The 15,674-nt window shown below is 40.9% G+C and overlaps 1 protein-coding gene across 1 annotated transcript in view; it reads left to right on the forward strand.

Annotated features, from left to right (window-relative positions):
• The first annotated feature begins 4,843 nt into the window (after window positions 1-4,843).
• MSL2 (MSL complex subunit 2) overlaps window positions 4,844-15,674 on the forward strand; it is a 30,320-nt gene continuing 19,489 nt past the window's right edge. The window contains exon 1 of the mRNA XM_010947704.3: window positions 4,844-6,212. Coding sequence (XP_010946006.1) covers window positions 6,071-6,212 — 142 coding nt within the window. The 5' untranslated portion in view covers window positions 4,844-6,070. The remainder of the gene's footprint in view (window positions 6,213-15,674) is intronic.

Genomic DNA, 15,674 nt, shown 5'->3' on the forward strand with positions numbered 1-15,674 from the left:
GCTGTAAAGAGATGTAAATTATCCCAAGGCAGATAGGGATCTTAGATAATGGCCAAACAGACAGCCCCCAGGGACAAATAGGCTGTGTTCCAAAAATTCAGTTTTAAATTGACTGTTTGGAATGCAGAACACATTTTCCCTTAGAAACAATGCTATGAATAATAGCAGTTATTTTCCTAGGAAAGTCTACACAAGCTTGTTTAACCCATACTGTAACAGAAATATCTACTGAGATATTTTAGATTTGCATCAAGTGCATCCCCAAATTCTTACCACTCTGAATTATAAATTAGCTATGTACAGAGCTGCCACCCCAACTAGACTGTGAACTCTTTGAGGGCTGGAAACTGTTGAATTATTCATTTTTGTATTCTGAATGCCTGGCATATAACTGGCAATAAATGTTGATTGCATAAATGAATGGGCAAATTTAATAGCCATTTGAATAGTTTTGAAAGTGTCTTAAGGAATAAAAACAGTAACATTTAGTGGGTACTTTAATATGTGTATGGCACTGTGCTAGGCAGATGACCAGTAAAGCAGCTGCTTCGTTTAGGCTAGAGTTAGGGATGAAGAAGCTGAAGGCAATCTTAGTATTTGAGACATTAAATAAATAGGTGCTAGATTTGCTAAATAAATGTTTTTGGACGAAGTGACTGGATATATTTACTGATTTTTTAAAATGTGATTGAAAAAATATCAACAGGAATCAATATGCAAAAGGATATGGTTCTTTTGAGGGGCTCCTTTGGAGAAGGAGAGAGGTATGACTAAAGGTAAAAAGCAGAGGATGGAAGATGAAATTTGGTAACAGTCAGGAAAGAACAGGATTGGTTTGGATTAGGCCCTGGTTTAATTTCATCTGGTTTACTGTTCCCAGTAAAGTAGTCTTTGCTTTGTCCAGCCTCCAAAGACTTGTTGAGTTTAAATTAAGCTATTAAAATCACCCTCCATAGATTGACATTAATTAGATTGTTTTCTTTCCACAGTGACAGTATGTTAAGCACTTGTTAAAATTTGGTAGGGATAATGTCTTACTGAGCTTGGCATGCTATAACACAATACCACACACTGAAACTGAGCAGCTTAAACAACAGATATTGATTTCTATAGTTCCAGAGTCTGTAAGTGTGAAATCAGGGTGTGAGCATGGTTGCCTTCTGAGGACCCTCTTCTGGGTTGAAGATAGCTGACTTCTTGTATCCTCACATGGCAGAGAGAATGAGAGCTCTCTGGGGCCCTTTTTATAAGGGCACTAATTCCATTCATGAGGGCTCCACCCTCATGACCTAATTATCTCCCAAAGGCTCCACCTTCTAATGTTATCACATTGAGGGTAAGATTTCTACATACGAATTTAGGGGGGGAGCGTGGACACAGACAGTCCATAACAGATGGAAACAATGGTGAAGGCTCTAGGGTGGAGATACTAGGCAGTCAAGGAGAAGGCAACCTGGGAAGGTGGGAGAGGGAACATTATCTCTAGATAGATTTTTGTGGAGGAAGAAGAAGGAGGGGGCAGAGGAAGGAGGGTAAAAGATGAGGAGAAAGGAGGGCAAATGACTATTTTACAATTTTGTAAAAAGCCTCACCCCTCAGAAAAATCCCTCTGACTTACTGCTAGCCTGATCTTTGTTCTTTGGAAGTATAACTACGACTACTTCTGCATATATTTTATTGTCCCCAAAGTGCTATAGTACAATCAATAGATACTTGTTGATTGATTATTCTGAGTGTTTCAAATCAAAGTACACTTCTGGTTTTATTAAGGATCTTAGAATTGACATTGATCAAGTTGAAGTAAGAATAGTCTTTAAATCTGTAAGACGTTTTATGTCTTTCCCCAAGGAAAAGCAAACATTTGACCATGCCTATTATTCACTACACACTGAACTGGGGTGTTTACTTACGTTATCGCATCTCTAGTAATTCGTCATTATTTTAACAATTACTGAGTACCCATTATATGTCAGATCCTATGCTAGGTAATGATCATAAAAGACAAAGAGGGAGAAACTCTGACCTTCTAGCAGTTACACTACAATGGGGAGAAGACAGGGCTAAACCAACAACTGCCCCCTAGTATGATAAATGCAATGAAAGAGGTAAGCACTGGGAAATCTTGGAAGACAGAAAAGGGGAGCTTTAATTCAAAATGGGTAGGAAATACAGATAACAAGAAGGAAACTAGTATTTGTTGTTTGTCTGAAACAAAAATTTAACTGGGTGTCAAGAGGAGCCTAAGGAGCCGTGACTAAATGTGATGTGTATCCTGGATGGGATTCTGGGTCAGAAAACAGACATTAGGGAAAAATTAAAGAAATATGAATAAAGTATGGATTTCAGTTAATAATATTTGTTCCCTAATTGTGACAAATGTTCCATACTAACATAAGATGTTAATAATAGGGGAAATAGGGTGTGGAATATATGAGGACCATCTGTACTATCTGTACAATAATTCAGTAAATTCAAAACTGTTCTAAAATTAAAAGTTTATTAAAAATTTTAAACTGCCACCCTGTATTTTTGTTAGATCTGGTGACCCTAACACTTTTACTTCCAAATAATAATTAAACATAAAGTATGAAAAAATTACTTTAAGTTGATAGTTTAAGGAATTTGAGTTATATATGATTTCTCCTAAATATTTGATTCAAGCACTTTATTTTCTATAAACAGTTCATTTGTTTTCTTTTTAGGTAAGGCTCAAACAACCAAACAGTTATTAGACAGGGAATATACTTCAATGTGGAGATGTTTTGTCTCTAAGTGCCATAATCCATCACTAGTTGCAGCTAATTTTGGAAGTTAAAAAAGAACTGGTTTAAGTGTCTCTGCCTCTCTGTCTTTCTCTGTTTCTGTCTCTCTTTCACACACACACACACACACACACACACACACACACACACACACACACACACACACTCTTAATCTTAATTTGATGTGCACATCTCACGAGATTAAAAAAAACTCCATTTATGAGACAATCAGCAAGGTTAAGGCCCTGCAAGTAATCACTTGCCTAGAGTGACTGCTAATTTATACTGTCTGAATGGAAACAGTGCTGATTATTTCACTCTCCATGTTGCTCCTCTGGGGAAGAACAGCCAGCATGTTGCAGAACTCAAGAGTCTGGAGTAAAAATAGAACTGTATATTACAACAGTTTTATCTGAAGGTGAACTTAGAAAAGACCTCTTATTTAAAAAGAAAAAGGAAGATGAGGCTTTTAAAAAGGAATGAATTTTACAGACTATTTGTCATTTTCTAGATACAAGATGACCAAATATATTTTGCACGCCTCTAATTTCTGTTTTTCAAAATTTAGGAAAATAGGTTCTTTTTGCTTAATACTTCCATACTGATACTGTGCTAGGCCTCGTAGAGAAAATAAACCTGTTCTCAAATAGTAATAGAGATTATATATCAGAGGTTATATGGGTTCCCTTGGTGCCGTAACTATTCATTTCTACTCTAAGTGGCAAGTCTCTAAAACTAACAGGTATTTGTGCCACAAAAGATTCGTATACGTCATAAATCTCACTTTGCAACCGTGGAGTATTCACTATATGCAAACAGTTATTCTGAATAGCTTTGGTGTATCGAGAGATAATGGTTCCTGCGTTGTGTTTCTATTTTTAAACAAGGTTTTGTTCTTTTGGAGGGGAGGGGAATCAGATGTTAAGTTAGGCTTTTGTTTATTTATATCTCAGTGTCCTTGGTCTCCCGCAAAAAAACAAAAGACCGAAACTTGTTTAAAAGAAAACCAGATAAAACTTTCAAGAATTTGGGTTCTAAGGCAGGACCACGGACTCTTCAAGAGATCTGTTCATACAGAGGGGCTCGGTCTGTTAAAGGAGCTGTAAAAGGGGTTCGTTTTGATTTTAAACAGGATTCTGTTCTCGTACGAGCGTTCGGTGCGGTCCTGCTCGGCGCCCCTGGAAGGCCGGGCTGCCCGCGTCCGTCTCACTGCAAGGACCAGAGGCCGCGGGAAGAGCCCGGCTCTGACCCGCAGGAGAGGGGAGGTGGGTCGGCGCACCACCACTTCCGAGGGCCTGCCCGGGCCTTAAAGGCTCAGGCTGCCGTCGATGCAAGCCATGGCCTCAACCCAGCCATCGCCGCCCGGACGCCGCTGGGCGCGCAGCCACGTCGACCGTCGCCCCCCTCCGCGGCTGGGCCAGTGCTAGCGAGCCGCGGGAGCGCCCTTTCCGAGGTCGGGAAGCGCGGTTCCAGGAGAAAGGCCGCGAGGGCGGGGCTTGGGGCTGTGCAGGGCTTTCTCCTCACACCGCGGTCAGCCGGGACGTGGAGAGGCCGCCTTGGGCCAGGGCAGAGCGCCACATCGCGCGACCCGGCCGGGCCTCAGCGTCCGCGGACACCGAGGAAGAGTGTAGTGCGAGAAGCCTACAGCCCACACTAGGGAAGGATGGGTCACCTAACGAGTGTCTCGTCACAGCCCACACGCTTAAGAGGGAATTTGAGAGCGCGTGGGGGAGGGGCGGAGAGAGCAGGCGGCTCGCCGAGAGCATGCTCTGTTCTGAGAGCCGTAAGTGGAGAGCCAGGCATGCGCATTGAGCTCAGGGTGGGTTGGCAGCGGGGAGGGGCTGGCTTGAGAAGGCTGATGTGTTTATCCGGTTTTCTGGGTGGGCGGTCAAAGCGCACGCGTAAGGGCGAAAGGCGGCGGAGCTGGGTAGTGGATGCGCATGCGCCGAGTGAGCCGGTAGCTCTGAGGGTGTGGAGGGGGCTCTTAGAGGAGAAGCCGGGGAAAAGGGAAGCGAAGGGAAAGGAAAGGGCGGGGGGAGGGGTGAGAGTGTGCTCTGCGCATGCGTGCGAGCACTAGCGACGACGGCGGCGGGGGAGTCTCGGGGATGACAGTGGCTTTGCCCGTTGGGGTAACGGTCGTCGTCGCCGGCAGGGCCTGAGGCGCCTCACAGCCCGCGGGATCCATTAAGGCCGCAGCAGCCCGGGCCCCACGGAGCTAGAGTGGCGCGTGGAGTAGGGGTGAGGGCGACGAGGCACGGGGGGAGGGGCCTGCGGCGGGGCCTTGCTGTGTGCGCTGGGCGGCGGCGGGGCCTGGCGGTGTGTGCGCTCGTCTCAGCCGCGGCCCGGCGGGCGCCGTAGGCGGCGGCGGCCGTGGTGCTTGGTGGAAGAGGCGTCGGTGTGTGCGGCGCGGAGAAGATGGCCGGGCAGTGAGGGGGCGGTGCTTGCGCCTGGTGACCTCGGAGTGAGCGACTGAGGAGCGAGGGGCGCCGCGGCGGCCCGGCCGGGCCTGCTCCCCGCCCCCTCCCGCCGCCGGCCCGCGCACTTCCTCCCGGACCCTCCCCTATCGGGCGGGGGCCTCTCCTGCCCGCTTCGCCACCTCAGGGAACAGCCGGGCTGTAACCGCCAGGGCGGAGAGCCAGGCGCGTCCGGGCCCCGCGTCCGATATGGAGAGAGCGGCGGCGGCCTCCGCCAGCCGCAGCAGCCACGTTCGCCGCCACCGCGGCTTGGTGCACTAGATCCAGGAAGCCGAAGCCGAAGCTGACGCCGACGCCCGCGCCGTCGTCCTTGCCTTCGCCGCTGCTTTCGCGCCGGGCGCTGTGATGGAGTGAGGGCCCTGCAGCCCGTGAGAAGCGTGCCCGCCCCTCGGACCGGACCGGGCCGGGGCCTGCTCCCGCGCCCGCTCGGCTCGACCAGAGGAGGCGCCTCCGCGTTCAGAGATGCAGCTCGAGCGCAGGCCGCCCGCCGAGCCGCGGGGCTAGACTGAGCGCCGAGTCCCGGCCCGAGCGCTGAAGCCGCCGTGTTCTGCGTCCCGCAGTCGCCGGGGACAAAACTCGAACGCTGGTTTTTCGCTCTCCTTTCTTTTTTTGGTCTGCAAGTCTCAGGGACGGAGGAGGGGCGCCAGGGCCCCATGTGTGGGAGGATTGCTTCAGCTCCGCAAACTTGCACGGATTTTGGTTACTACTTCGGCCAGTTGTTCTGCTCTGATTTCCTCCGAATTGTTGCAAATTCGCCATTGTTCCCTGGCTGCTTGCAAAGTTGGATCCGGAATTTCTTTTCAACCGGGAGCCAACGGTGTCGAAGTGTCTGCAATGAACCCCGTGAATGCTACTGCTCTCTACATTTCCGCGAGCCGCCTAGTGCTCAACTACGACCCCGGAGACCCCAAGGCGTTTACAGAGATTAACAGGCTCTTGCCTTACTTCCGACAGTCCCTCTCGTGCTGCGTTTGCGGTGAGACGCTTTTTATTGTTCCCTTTTCAGTACTTGTTTAAAAAAAGCCTCTGAGCAATGGTAACAGGAACGATTTGACTGCAGGGAGTTTGTATTGAGCTTTTGTTATTTGTGTGGTAGTATACATTTGTTTTCAAACTCGCCAAAGGACTTTTGCCCGGCGTTTTAGGAAGACAGAACCCTTCCAAACTTGCTCTCTTGTACAGCGGCCTCAATGTTTAAAACGGTTATTTAGCCTTGCGTCAGTTCTTTACCGGTTCAGGTGTTGGTTTTTTAAAATGAGGTGTAATATGCATGAATATTGCTGCTTTTTTTTTTTTTTCATTTTAAAAACTTTCGATGCAGGGGCTGACTTAATACCGACCTTGGTTAAACGTGGTTAAACCTGGTTAAAACATGTACATGTGGCGTGTTTGCATTTCCCTAAACGTGCTGTGTGGGTAAGAGGTATAATCTGATGCACCCACAGCCGGTGAACTCGGTGCAGAACTTTTCCCCCCGGCTTCTTCACATGCTTTGACAGTTTGACCGTAAACGCTGAGCCTGGAAAGACTGATGGTATTAAGTGCTTTTTAGTTGGTAGGATTTTTACAGGATAACATTTCTTTGTGGTTTTACTATGTGGCGGCCTGGTAGAGGGTTATTTTAGATGTTTTTGTTCAAAAAACATTATTTTGTGCTAGGCAGGATACTTTCAAGTTATTTTTGAGCGATGAAGATGTGACTTGCCTGATTAATCAAAGTGTCTCAAAAAGGATAACTTTCGATAATTGCCACAGTGATTAACTGCATGTATAATTATTTTTTCAAAAAACAGACTGAAAACTTTAAGGGAAAGAGCAACTGGCAAAAAACGAAGCAGTAATAATCCACTTCATATTCTTATTTCAACAAAAATTTTGGTTTTGTTGATCCGCTAATTGGTCTAACCTTGAGAAATTGCATTTCAGGCTTTCACTTTATTTTAAACGAGAGAAATTTTGAGACTGTAGTGGCTGAAGGGAGAAACAATATTCTTTTGCATTTTCTGTATAGCTGGGGGCAAAGCATTGAGGGGGTGTGGAAGAGGTGAAGAGCCTGTTTTTTTGTTTTTTTTTTTTTCTTTGCACACCAGGTACTTAATTTCATTTAAATAACTTACAATGTGATTAAGTGCTACTGTGACTGATAACGGACACTTAACACCTTTATAGAGAAGCAGTTGCCCTGGGTAAATCACTTAAATGCCCTGGGCCTCAGTTTCCTAATGTGTAAAATGAGAGCTTTGGGCTAGATTCAAAGTTTTCCTTTCTTTTTAAATTTACAAATTTAAATGTAAGAATTTGCTTAGTTTCAGTGTACTCTCCCCCCACCAACACCCCCCCCCGCCTTTATGGAGTACTTTTTTTGATGTCTTCGTTGCTTTTGATAGTTTGTAGAACTAGGTAGAGCTGCTGTAACTTACTTCTACACTAACCTTTCTTTGAGGAGGGTTGTGGGAATTGCTACTGTAGTGATGTAGGAGAAAGAGGGCATTGGCCAGTAGATCCTGGCCTGCTAGAATTGCAGTAGAGAGTGATGTCATTATCCAAGTAACACTTGAAGATCTGGTAGGTCTCCTTTTTACTAGGTGGATGGGACTTCGCTCTCTAAAGAGGAAATGGTAGTTTTGAATAGTGTAGGTGCTTGGAATTGAAGTTCTTATCAGTAGCTTCAAGACAGTTGTGGTCTAATTGAACATTTTCCCAGATTCTAACCTGCATTTTAAAAAAATAGTATTAAAGATAAAGCTAGAAAGTTAGAAAACCCAACTGTAGCATTAAAAAAAAATTCAGACAACACAAGTAATTTTTCTGACGTTAGGGCTTTGTAATTATCTTTTCTTGTTCAAGCTTCCTTCTCCCACCATCCTTTGGAAAAGAATTGTGGATTCTACTTCTCCCTTAAAATTGAGTAGCTGGCAAAAAATTTCAGCAGTATGGATGTAAGTCCAGTTTTTTCCCCTCATCTCATTTGGACATAAGCCTGGTTTTCAAGAGATGGAAAAAAAAATCAGTTACTTGAGTACAGATACAGCATTTTTTATCTTTATATCAGATGGTGTCCTAGACTTTTTTTCTTAGTTTAAAAGCACAAACTCATTCAAATCAATAGATCATATATGTAATCTTATTTTATGAGGATAATAAATATGTCACTGTAATTCTGTCTTAGTGCTGTAAGTAGGGAGTTTGTTTCAACAGGTTGTCCAGTGTCTGACCCAGTCCTACCTTTTCAGCTTTGTATGCAACTGCCCTCTTAAATAATTTCTCAGCTTCAGTCAGTTTGATGTTTTTGTCTTTTCCAAACATATATGCCTTTTGTCTTCCTCCTCTTTTCCTCTGCCTTTGCTCTCTGAAGTTCCTTCTACCTAAAGTATATTTCTTTTCTGTATAGTCTAACTCATCAACTCCCTCCTCCTTCAGAGAATTCTGTCATAGGAGCTTATAACTTCAGTGCACTTTTTATATCAAATTCTGATATCTTAGGGAAGATACTATTTTTTTTGTACATTTTTGTGTTCTTCTACCTCATCCTCTCCTGTCCAGTGACTTGCATGTGTTTATGACGAACTCAGGAAGAAAGTGAGAGGAGGTGGGAGGGAAGTAAAAGGTCTATAAATTTTACAGTTGGGTACAAATGTTGACTCTTCTCCTTACTGTCTAGGCAAGTTGCTCTAACTTTTTGCCACAACTTCATTTACATAAGGGGATAATTCCACCTTCTTTAAGTTTATTTGTGTTATTTGTGAGTTTAAGTGTGAAAAAACCTTTTGAACAAGTCTATGGGCTTGGTGTCTGGCACATACTAAGTGCTTAATATCCCACCCTTGACAGACATAGGGAAAGGTAGGGGGAGGGGAGAGAAGAGATTGAATTGTCAGGTCAGAGATCGTCAAACCTAGATTATTCACTGGAACTACAGGTTTTGTTATAATTGTTCTTTGAAATGTTAATTAGCTGATTATTACTGTTTGTTTTTCAATTGCTTTGTATTCTTAAACTTTCTGAAGTTTCTAGTGAATAGGATAGCAATGCTCCACAGAGTTATTGTACTTTCTAGGCCACGGCAACAGTGACTAAGATAGTATTACTCTGGGTACTATTTTTGTGTCAGTTCTTTCCCCTTGTTTTCAATGTTGGGCTTGCTTTATCATTTATTAGAGAGTATGTAGAATAAATTTTCTTTTGATGGCATGAGACTTGATAAATTCTGCCCTCAGGATTGTAGGTTTTTCATTAATTAAACTTGTTAAGTCCTCAAAGGATATAACAAGTTTGAGCTATAGAATCAAATCCTGTTAGAACTGGAAGGACATGTTAAGTGGGAAAATATTACTCTCTGAGGTATTTGGAATCCTGTAAATTAACCATGGTCAAATCTCTACTCAGGAACATGAATATTTTCCTGGTGTTTTAGATTCTAGAAACAAAGTGGTTTAGGCTTTTACTGAATAGTTGTGGACCATTTGGATATCCAGTTTCTTATTTATAAAATGGGAAAGGGCTGGAGACTAGTGTTTCCCACTGATTTAGGCTGACCATTTTTGTTTTGAATGTTAAGGATTTAAAAAACCAAACCCTATTATCTTTTCTTACTCCTATCTTCCACTGCAAGTTAGGTGGTTCCTTGAGGGCTAGAGTCTTGCTTATCTTGTTCACCATTGTAGCCCTGCACCGGACAAGTATTGTTGAATGGATGAAATTACCATTAAAAGAGAAAGTTTCAAAGTAGAAAGATGATGTTCTCAGAATGAAGTATATGCCTTAAAATTAAATAGATGTAGCTTTATGAAAGACTACCTTCATTTTTCTTATTTTTCTCATTTGGGCATTGTTTGTGGACCCACATTGGAATTAGTGGAGTAGATGATCTCAAGAATCTCTTCCAGTTCTGGAATTCTCATTCTTTTAGCAGAAATACTTTGTTTTTGACTGAGCAAACAACTTACAAATAGCAAGAATCTTCTAAGATGAAATTTGAACATACAGCCTGGAGTAATTTACTTTAAACAACATATCTTTTAGATAGAGGGTAAATTAAAAGGCCATTTGAAAATTGTACATGTATTATATTAATGCTTCATATTTATATTTTTCTCAAGTATGAGTTCATTTGATACTTAAGATTTTACTTTTCTTGTACTTAATTAATTTCACTGTAGAAAGCACACAATGTCAAGTTTACCATCTTAACAATTTTAAGTGTAAATTTCAGTAATGTTAAGTATATTTACATTGTTTTGAAAGAGGTTTCCAGAACTTTTTCATCTGGCATATCTGAAACTATACCCAACAACCATCTACCCTTTTCCTCCTTCTCTCCAGCCCCCTTGTAACCACCATTCTACTTTCTGTCTCTACGAATTTGATTACTGTAGGTACCTAATATAAGTGGAATTGTACAGTACTTGTCTTTTTGTTGACTGGCTTATTTCACTTAGCATAATGTCTTGATGGTTCATCCATGCTGTAGCATGAGACAGGATTTATTTCCTATTTAAGGCTGAGTAATATTCTCTTGTGTGTGTATACCATGCTTAGTTTATCCATTCATCCAGCGTTGGACATTTGAGTTGCTCTCACCTCTTGGATGTTGTGAGTAGTGAATAGAACATGGGTGTGTAAACAACGCTTTCAGTTGTTTTGGATATACACCTAGAGGTAGGATTACTGGATGGTGTGATATTTCTATTTTTAATTTTTTGAGGAACTTCATACAGTTTTCCATAGCAGTTGCGCCATTTTACAATCCCACCAGCAGAACAAGGGTTCCAGTCAGTTTCTCCATATCTCTGCCAACATCGTGTTTCCTGGGTTTTTTTTTTTTTTTTTTTGATAGTAGCCATTCTAGTGGGTGGGTGGTGATATCTCATGGTTGTTTTGATTTCTATTTTTTTTTAATGATTAGTGATGTTGGTGATCTTTGCATATGCTTACTGGCTATTGTATATCATCTTTGGAGAAGCACTTAATCATTTTTAATCTTGAAAAATCTTTTATTTTGCTCATAACATCTTTATTAGTTACCTATGATGTTCTCAGTGCTGGAATAAAAAGATGAATTAAGACACACGGCCCCTACCTATGTATTGCTCAGTGTTATGAGGAAGACAGATAAGTAAATCAGCAATTATTGGGTAAGTGCTGTGTTAGAGGCACTCATGTTATACCAGATCTCAAGCATCGTAATATAATACTCATAAGTTAACTTTATCGCACATGTAAAAATTTTGGAAATTAACAGTAAATGAGTTTTTCCCTCCAAGTCACTTGTTTTTGAATAGCTGTTTGAGTCAAACTTCGGGAAACCCTCAATGAGGTTAAAGCAGAGTTTGGTTTACCAGTTTTTTCTTGGCGCTTAACTGTTGTCTCTGATCTGGAAAGAATTCTTTAGGAAGCATTTATCTAATAGGCTGGTAAGGGAGAACAGTACTTAGTAACTTGTTTTATACTTCTTTTGTTTCAGGTATTTTTTTTTAACTGATTTCTTTTCCTAATAAAAATCTTTTTTACAGTTCCTCTTTTAGTATTCTAAAAATTAGTTCTAAAATATTAGTTACTATTTGGGTATGCTTATGTACAGTGAAATTGCCTTAGGGAAAGGACTCCCTTTATGCATTGTTCTGGATACTGAGAGAGGTTTGATTTACAGTCCTTTGTCATGTGATAAAACCAGCTGAAAGATTAATAATACCAGTTTAAATAATGGTCCAGGGCAAACAATATGGTACTGTAGAATTAGGCAGAAGAAATTGTTCCTATCTTGTGAGATCAAGGAAGTGTGGGGCTTGAGCTGGGCCAAGAAGAATGGTGAAATTAGTGGACATTTTCAGCAAGGCTTGAGGGAGAGAACACTTGGCTTATCTAGGCTGTAGAAAATCCAGTTTATCTGTAATGAAGAGAGTCCTTGTAGGAGGGTCCTTCCATGCCCTGTAGTGGTAACTCAGGGGACTTTTGTGTGCGGCGCCTTGATGCTATGCTAAGGAATCTCTGTGGGAAGGGCCTTGTTATCTGCATTTTAATCCTCTGTCATGATATGGGGAGGGGAATTTGCAGATCACTGTTGTGTTTGAGAAATATTTTAAGTAGGAGAGTGTGATTGAAATTCTGTTTTAGGAAAGATTAATTTGGGAATGCAGTATGGGATTGATTATTGGAGTAAGGTAAAACCTAAATTAGGAAGGGTAACAGATGTGTCCATATTATAGATGGCTGAATGGTGGTGAGAGTGAAAAGGAAACGATGTAAAATAACGCGAAGGGAAAATTTTGTCCTCCTTGTGGTGGTCGTAATGTTTTAATTTTTTGATATATACTGTATAATACGTTATGGTTAGGCATATTTCACTGTGAATAGATTGAGATATTTCCTACCTTTAAGTTTATAAGCCTGTCTAGTGCTTTCACATAGTATATACTTGATAAAAAATACTGAATTGTATTGAAAAATTGATAAAGCCTGGCATTTTATTTTAATACACTTACATTGGAAAAATTGACAAAGTCAAAAGGTAACTCAGTTCATATCAAAAGTGAAGTCAGTAAGGATGCTGATTTCAGAGGGATATGAAGAGGTTAGATAGGCTGGTTTGAAATAACATGAGGTCAGCCCAGTTAAAATATTCTTAGGAATTTAACAATTTGATATTGGATTTTGGGAGAGGTTGCAGTTAAGATAGGAATTAGAGGGGAACAGGTGTGGGCCTGAGGAGAATGAAGAGAAGGATGAAACAGTGATGAATAATTTGTATGATGCCTGGGAGTTGGGGTTAGTGAGAAAACATTAGAAATATGTTTAGGAAAGGCTAAAAATCCAAAAATTTTAGTTTTATGCTCTTCCATGGAAAAACTTTGATTTTAAAATACACTATTCAATACAGTATTATGTAATACTTTTTTTTTAGGTTTTTTTTTTTGAGGGGTAGGTAATTAGGTTTATTTATTACTTATTTATAATGGAGGTACACAGGACCTCATGCATGCTCAGCATGCACTCTACCACTAAGTTATACCCTCCCCCCATTGTTTGATATAGTAAAACAAACAACATATCTTCTGAGTATTGGGGTTGTCATTTTCCTTCTCTCAAATTAATTTGAACATCCTTTCTTTGCACTTCTTGTTTTCATGCATGCACGTCAGAGCCAGCATTGCATTAGTAGCATGCCATCATTAATTCTCTCCGTTGACATGTCCCTTGGAGTCCCCTTGGCTACTTTTATATATTATTCATTTAAATTTGTTTTGTGAGTTCTGGTTTACTTTTAATATTTTATCTTTTTTTTCTTGAGTAAATGTAGATTGATTTAGAGAGATACATACTGCATAGAGTGTAGGCTGTTTTAGAAGGCTAGGAAAAGGCCATGAGGTGTAGGGGTTGGGTGCTCAGGTTAAAGTAAAAGTAGATACACATTCCATAGAGTGCAGGCCGTCTCTGTAGATGAGGGAGCAAAAGAGGTATCTTGTCTTAAATAAAAGGTGATATTTCAGAATCTTTATTCTAATTTCTTATGTCTTTCCGTGTCCTTCACCTTTAACTTTTCTTACCGAGTTTCTTTTATTCTATCTTTTCCCTCTCGAAGTTTTTTGTTGTTGTTGTTCCCATGTCAAAATTAATTTAGGTAATTTTTTCACCTTAATTACTGTACATCTGGCCATTTTCCTTATCTTTTTCTTGCTCTGATGCTGTAATATTTCAGCAGAATTATTTTCTTTCATTGCCTTTCTGCTCAGGAACCTTCTTGAATCTGCAGATTTGGGGTATCTGGCTTTCTCAAACTTTTTATCTAATTTTACAGCCAGTGTATTTTGTGTGTGTTGACTTTAGTTTGTCTGTCAGTTAGCATTTGTCCTTTTTTACTGTACAACCCACAGAAAATATGCACTTAAAGTCTTGTCTGGACTCCAATTTGGAAATAACTTATGTTTTCTGGCAGTTTTAAAATTAGGCAGCAATGAAAGACCTAACTAGAGTGTAGGTGTGCTGTCCAGTGTATAACCTAATAAGGGCTTTTACCTCCTACCAGTCTTGCTAAATATCATTCCCTTGAAATTTAAATCTCTGCCTGATATTCTGAAATTTGGGACTCTGGCCATATGTAATACGGGATTCTAGGATTAGAAGGGAGCATTCCAGGTCAGGCATCCTTGTGATGGATTTCTGAATCCTCTCCTCAGTTAATCAGTTGGTTGTCCAGCCTGTGACTGAACTTACTCAGAATACGGCATAGGCTATGACTGTCATATTCTATCTACCAGAAGCTGTGGCCTGTCTCAGGGATCCCATTTATGGTATCATTGAGCTTGCCAGCTCAGTTTTTATATAGGTTTTACAAGGAAGATATTACTAGGTTATTCTTCATGATGAGAATTTATAAAGCTTTAGGGAGAAAGAACTGTAAATCATATAGCTGTTTCTTCACATCAAATAATCGTTTCTGTAATATTCTTGAAAGTTCATCCAAGCCTTTTCCTGAATACCTCTGGAGTAGAGTGCTAAATTTTACTCTGCACAATAGCCACATCATTGCTGGACAACTTTTTCTAAAAAGCTTTCTTTTTAGAAAATTCTTGGTTACATTTTGCCCAAGTTACCTTCTCTGTAATGGTTTCTCGCTGATTTTTTTTTTCCTTGTCCTCTGGAACAATTCAGAAAGCCTTTGATAAAAATTTCATGTCTTTCCTGAGAAGGTAAGTATCTTTAAGTTACCTGTCCTGGAAGCATCCTGGTTTCAGTTTCTTCTTAAAAGTGTGGACTTAAAAAAAAATGTGGACTTTGTGTCCATGTCCATAGTAGTTTAGATGTGGTCAGATGGGATTATCTGCCTTGATGACTTGGACAAATTAATTTCTCTTTGGAGTTTTATCACTTTTTTGCTTCATGTCCTTTGAAGTTCTGTTTTTAGGTGCATGAAACAATTTTGAACATAAAAATTATAATATATAATATAACAGTTATATAATGTTAATTTTTAATGTTCTGCTCTAATTCTGTCATCTTTCATTTCTAGTTTTGTTGCTGTTTGGTTTTTCTGCACTTCATGGGTCATATTTTCCTGCTTTTTTGCATACCTAGTTAATTTTGATTGGATGCCAGATACTGTGAATTGTGCCTTGTTGGTAAAATTTTACCTTGTGTGTGGGTATTTTTGTCCTATGAATATTCTTGAGTTTTGCGTTTGGGATGAGATTGTTACTTGAAGATAGTTTGATCCTTTTGAGGCTCCTTTTTAAGCTTCTGTTAGGTGGGACCAGTACAGCCTTTAAGGGTGAATTTTTTTGCACTACTGAGGCAAGAACCTTTTGACTACTCTATCTGATGCCTCATGAAATGTGAGTACTCTCACTCTAGGTGGTGGGAATAGAAATTGTTCTGCTGCCCCTGAGTTACAGGGATTGTTCTTTTTTCTTCTTTGTGGGGGTTCTTTCTCTATCCTGGGGTA

This window comes from Camelus bactrianus, chromosome 1, assembly GCF_048773025.1.
Source record: "Camelus bactrianus isolate YW-2024 breed Bactrian camel chromosome 1, ASM4877302v1, whole genome shotgun sequence".
In the NCBI taxonomy this organism is placed as follows: Eukaryota; Metazoa; Chordata; class Mammalia; order Artiodactyla; family Camelidae; genus Camelus; species Camelus bactrianus.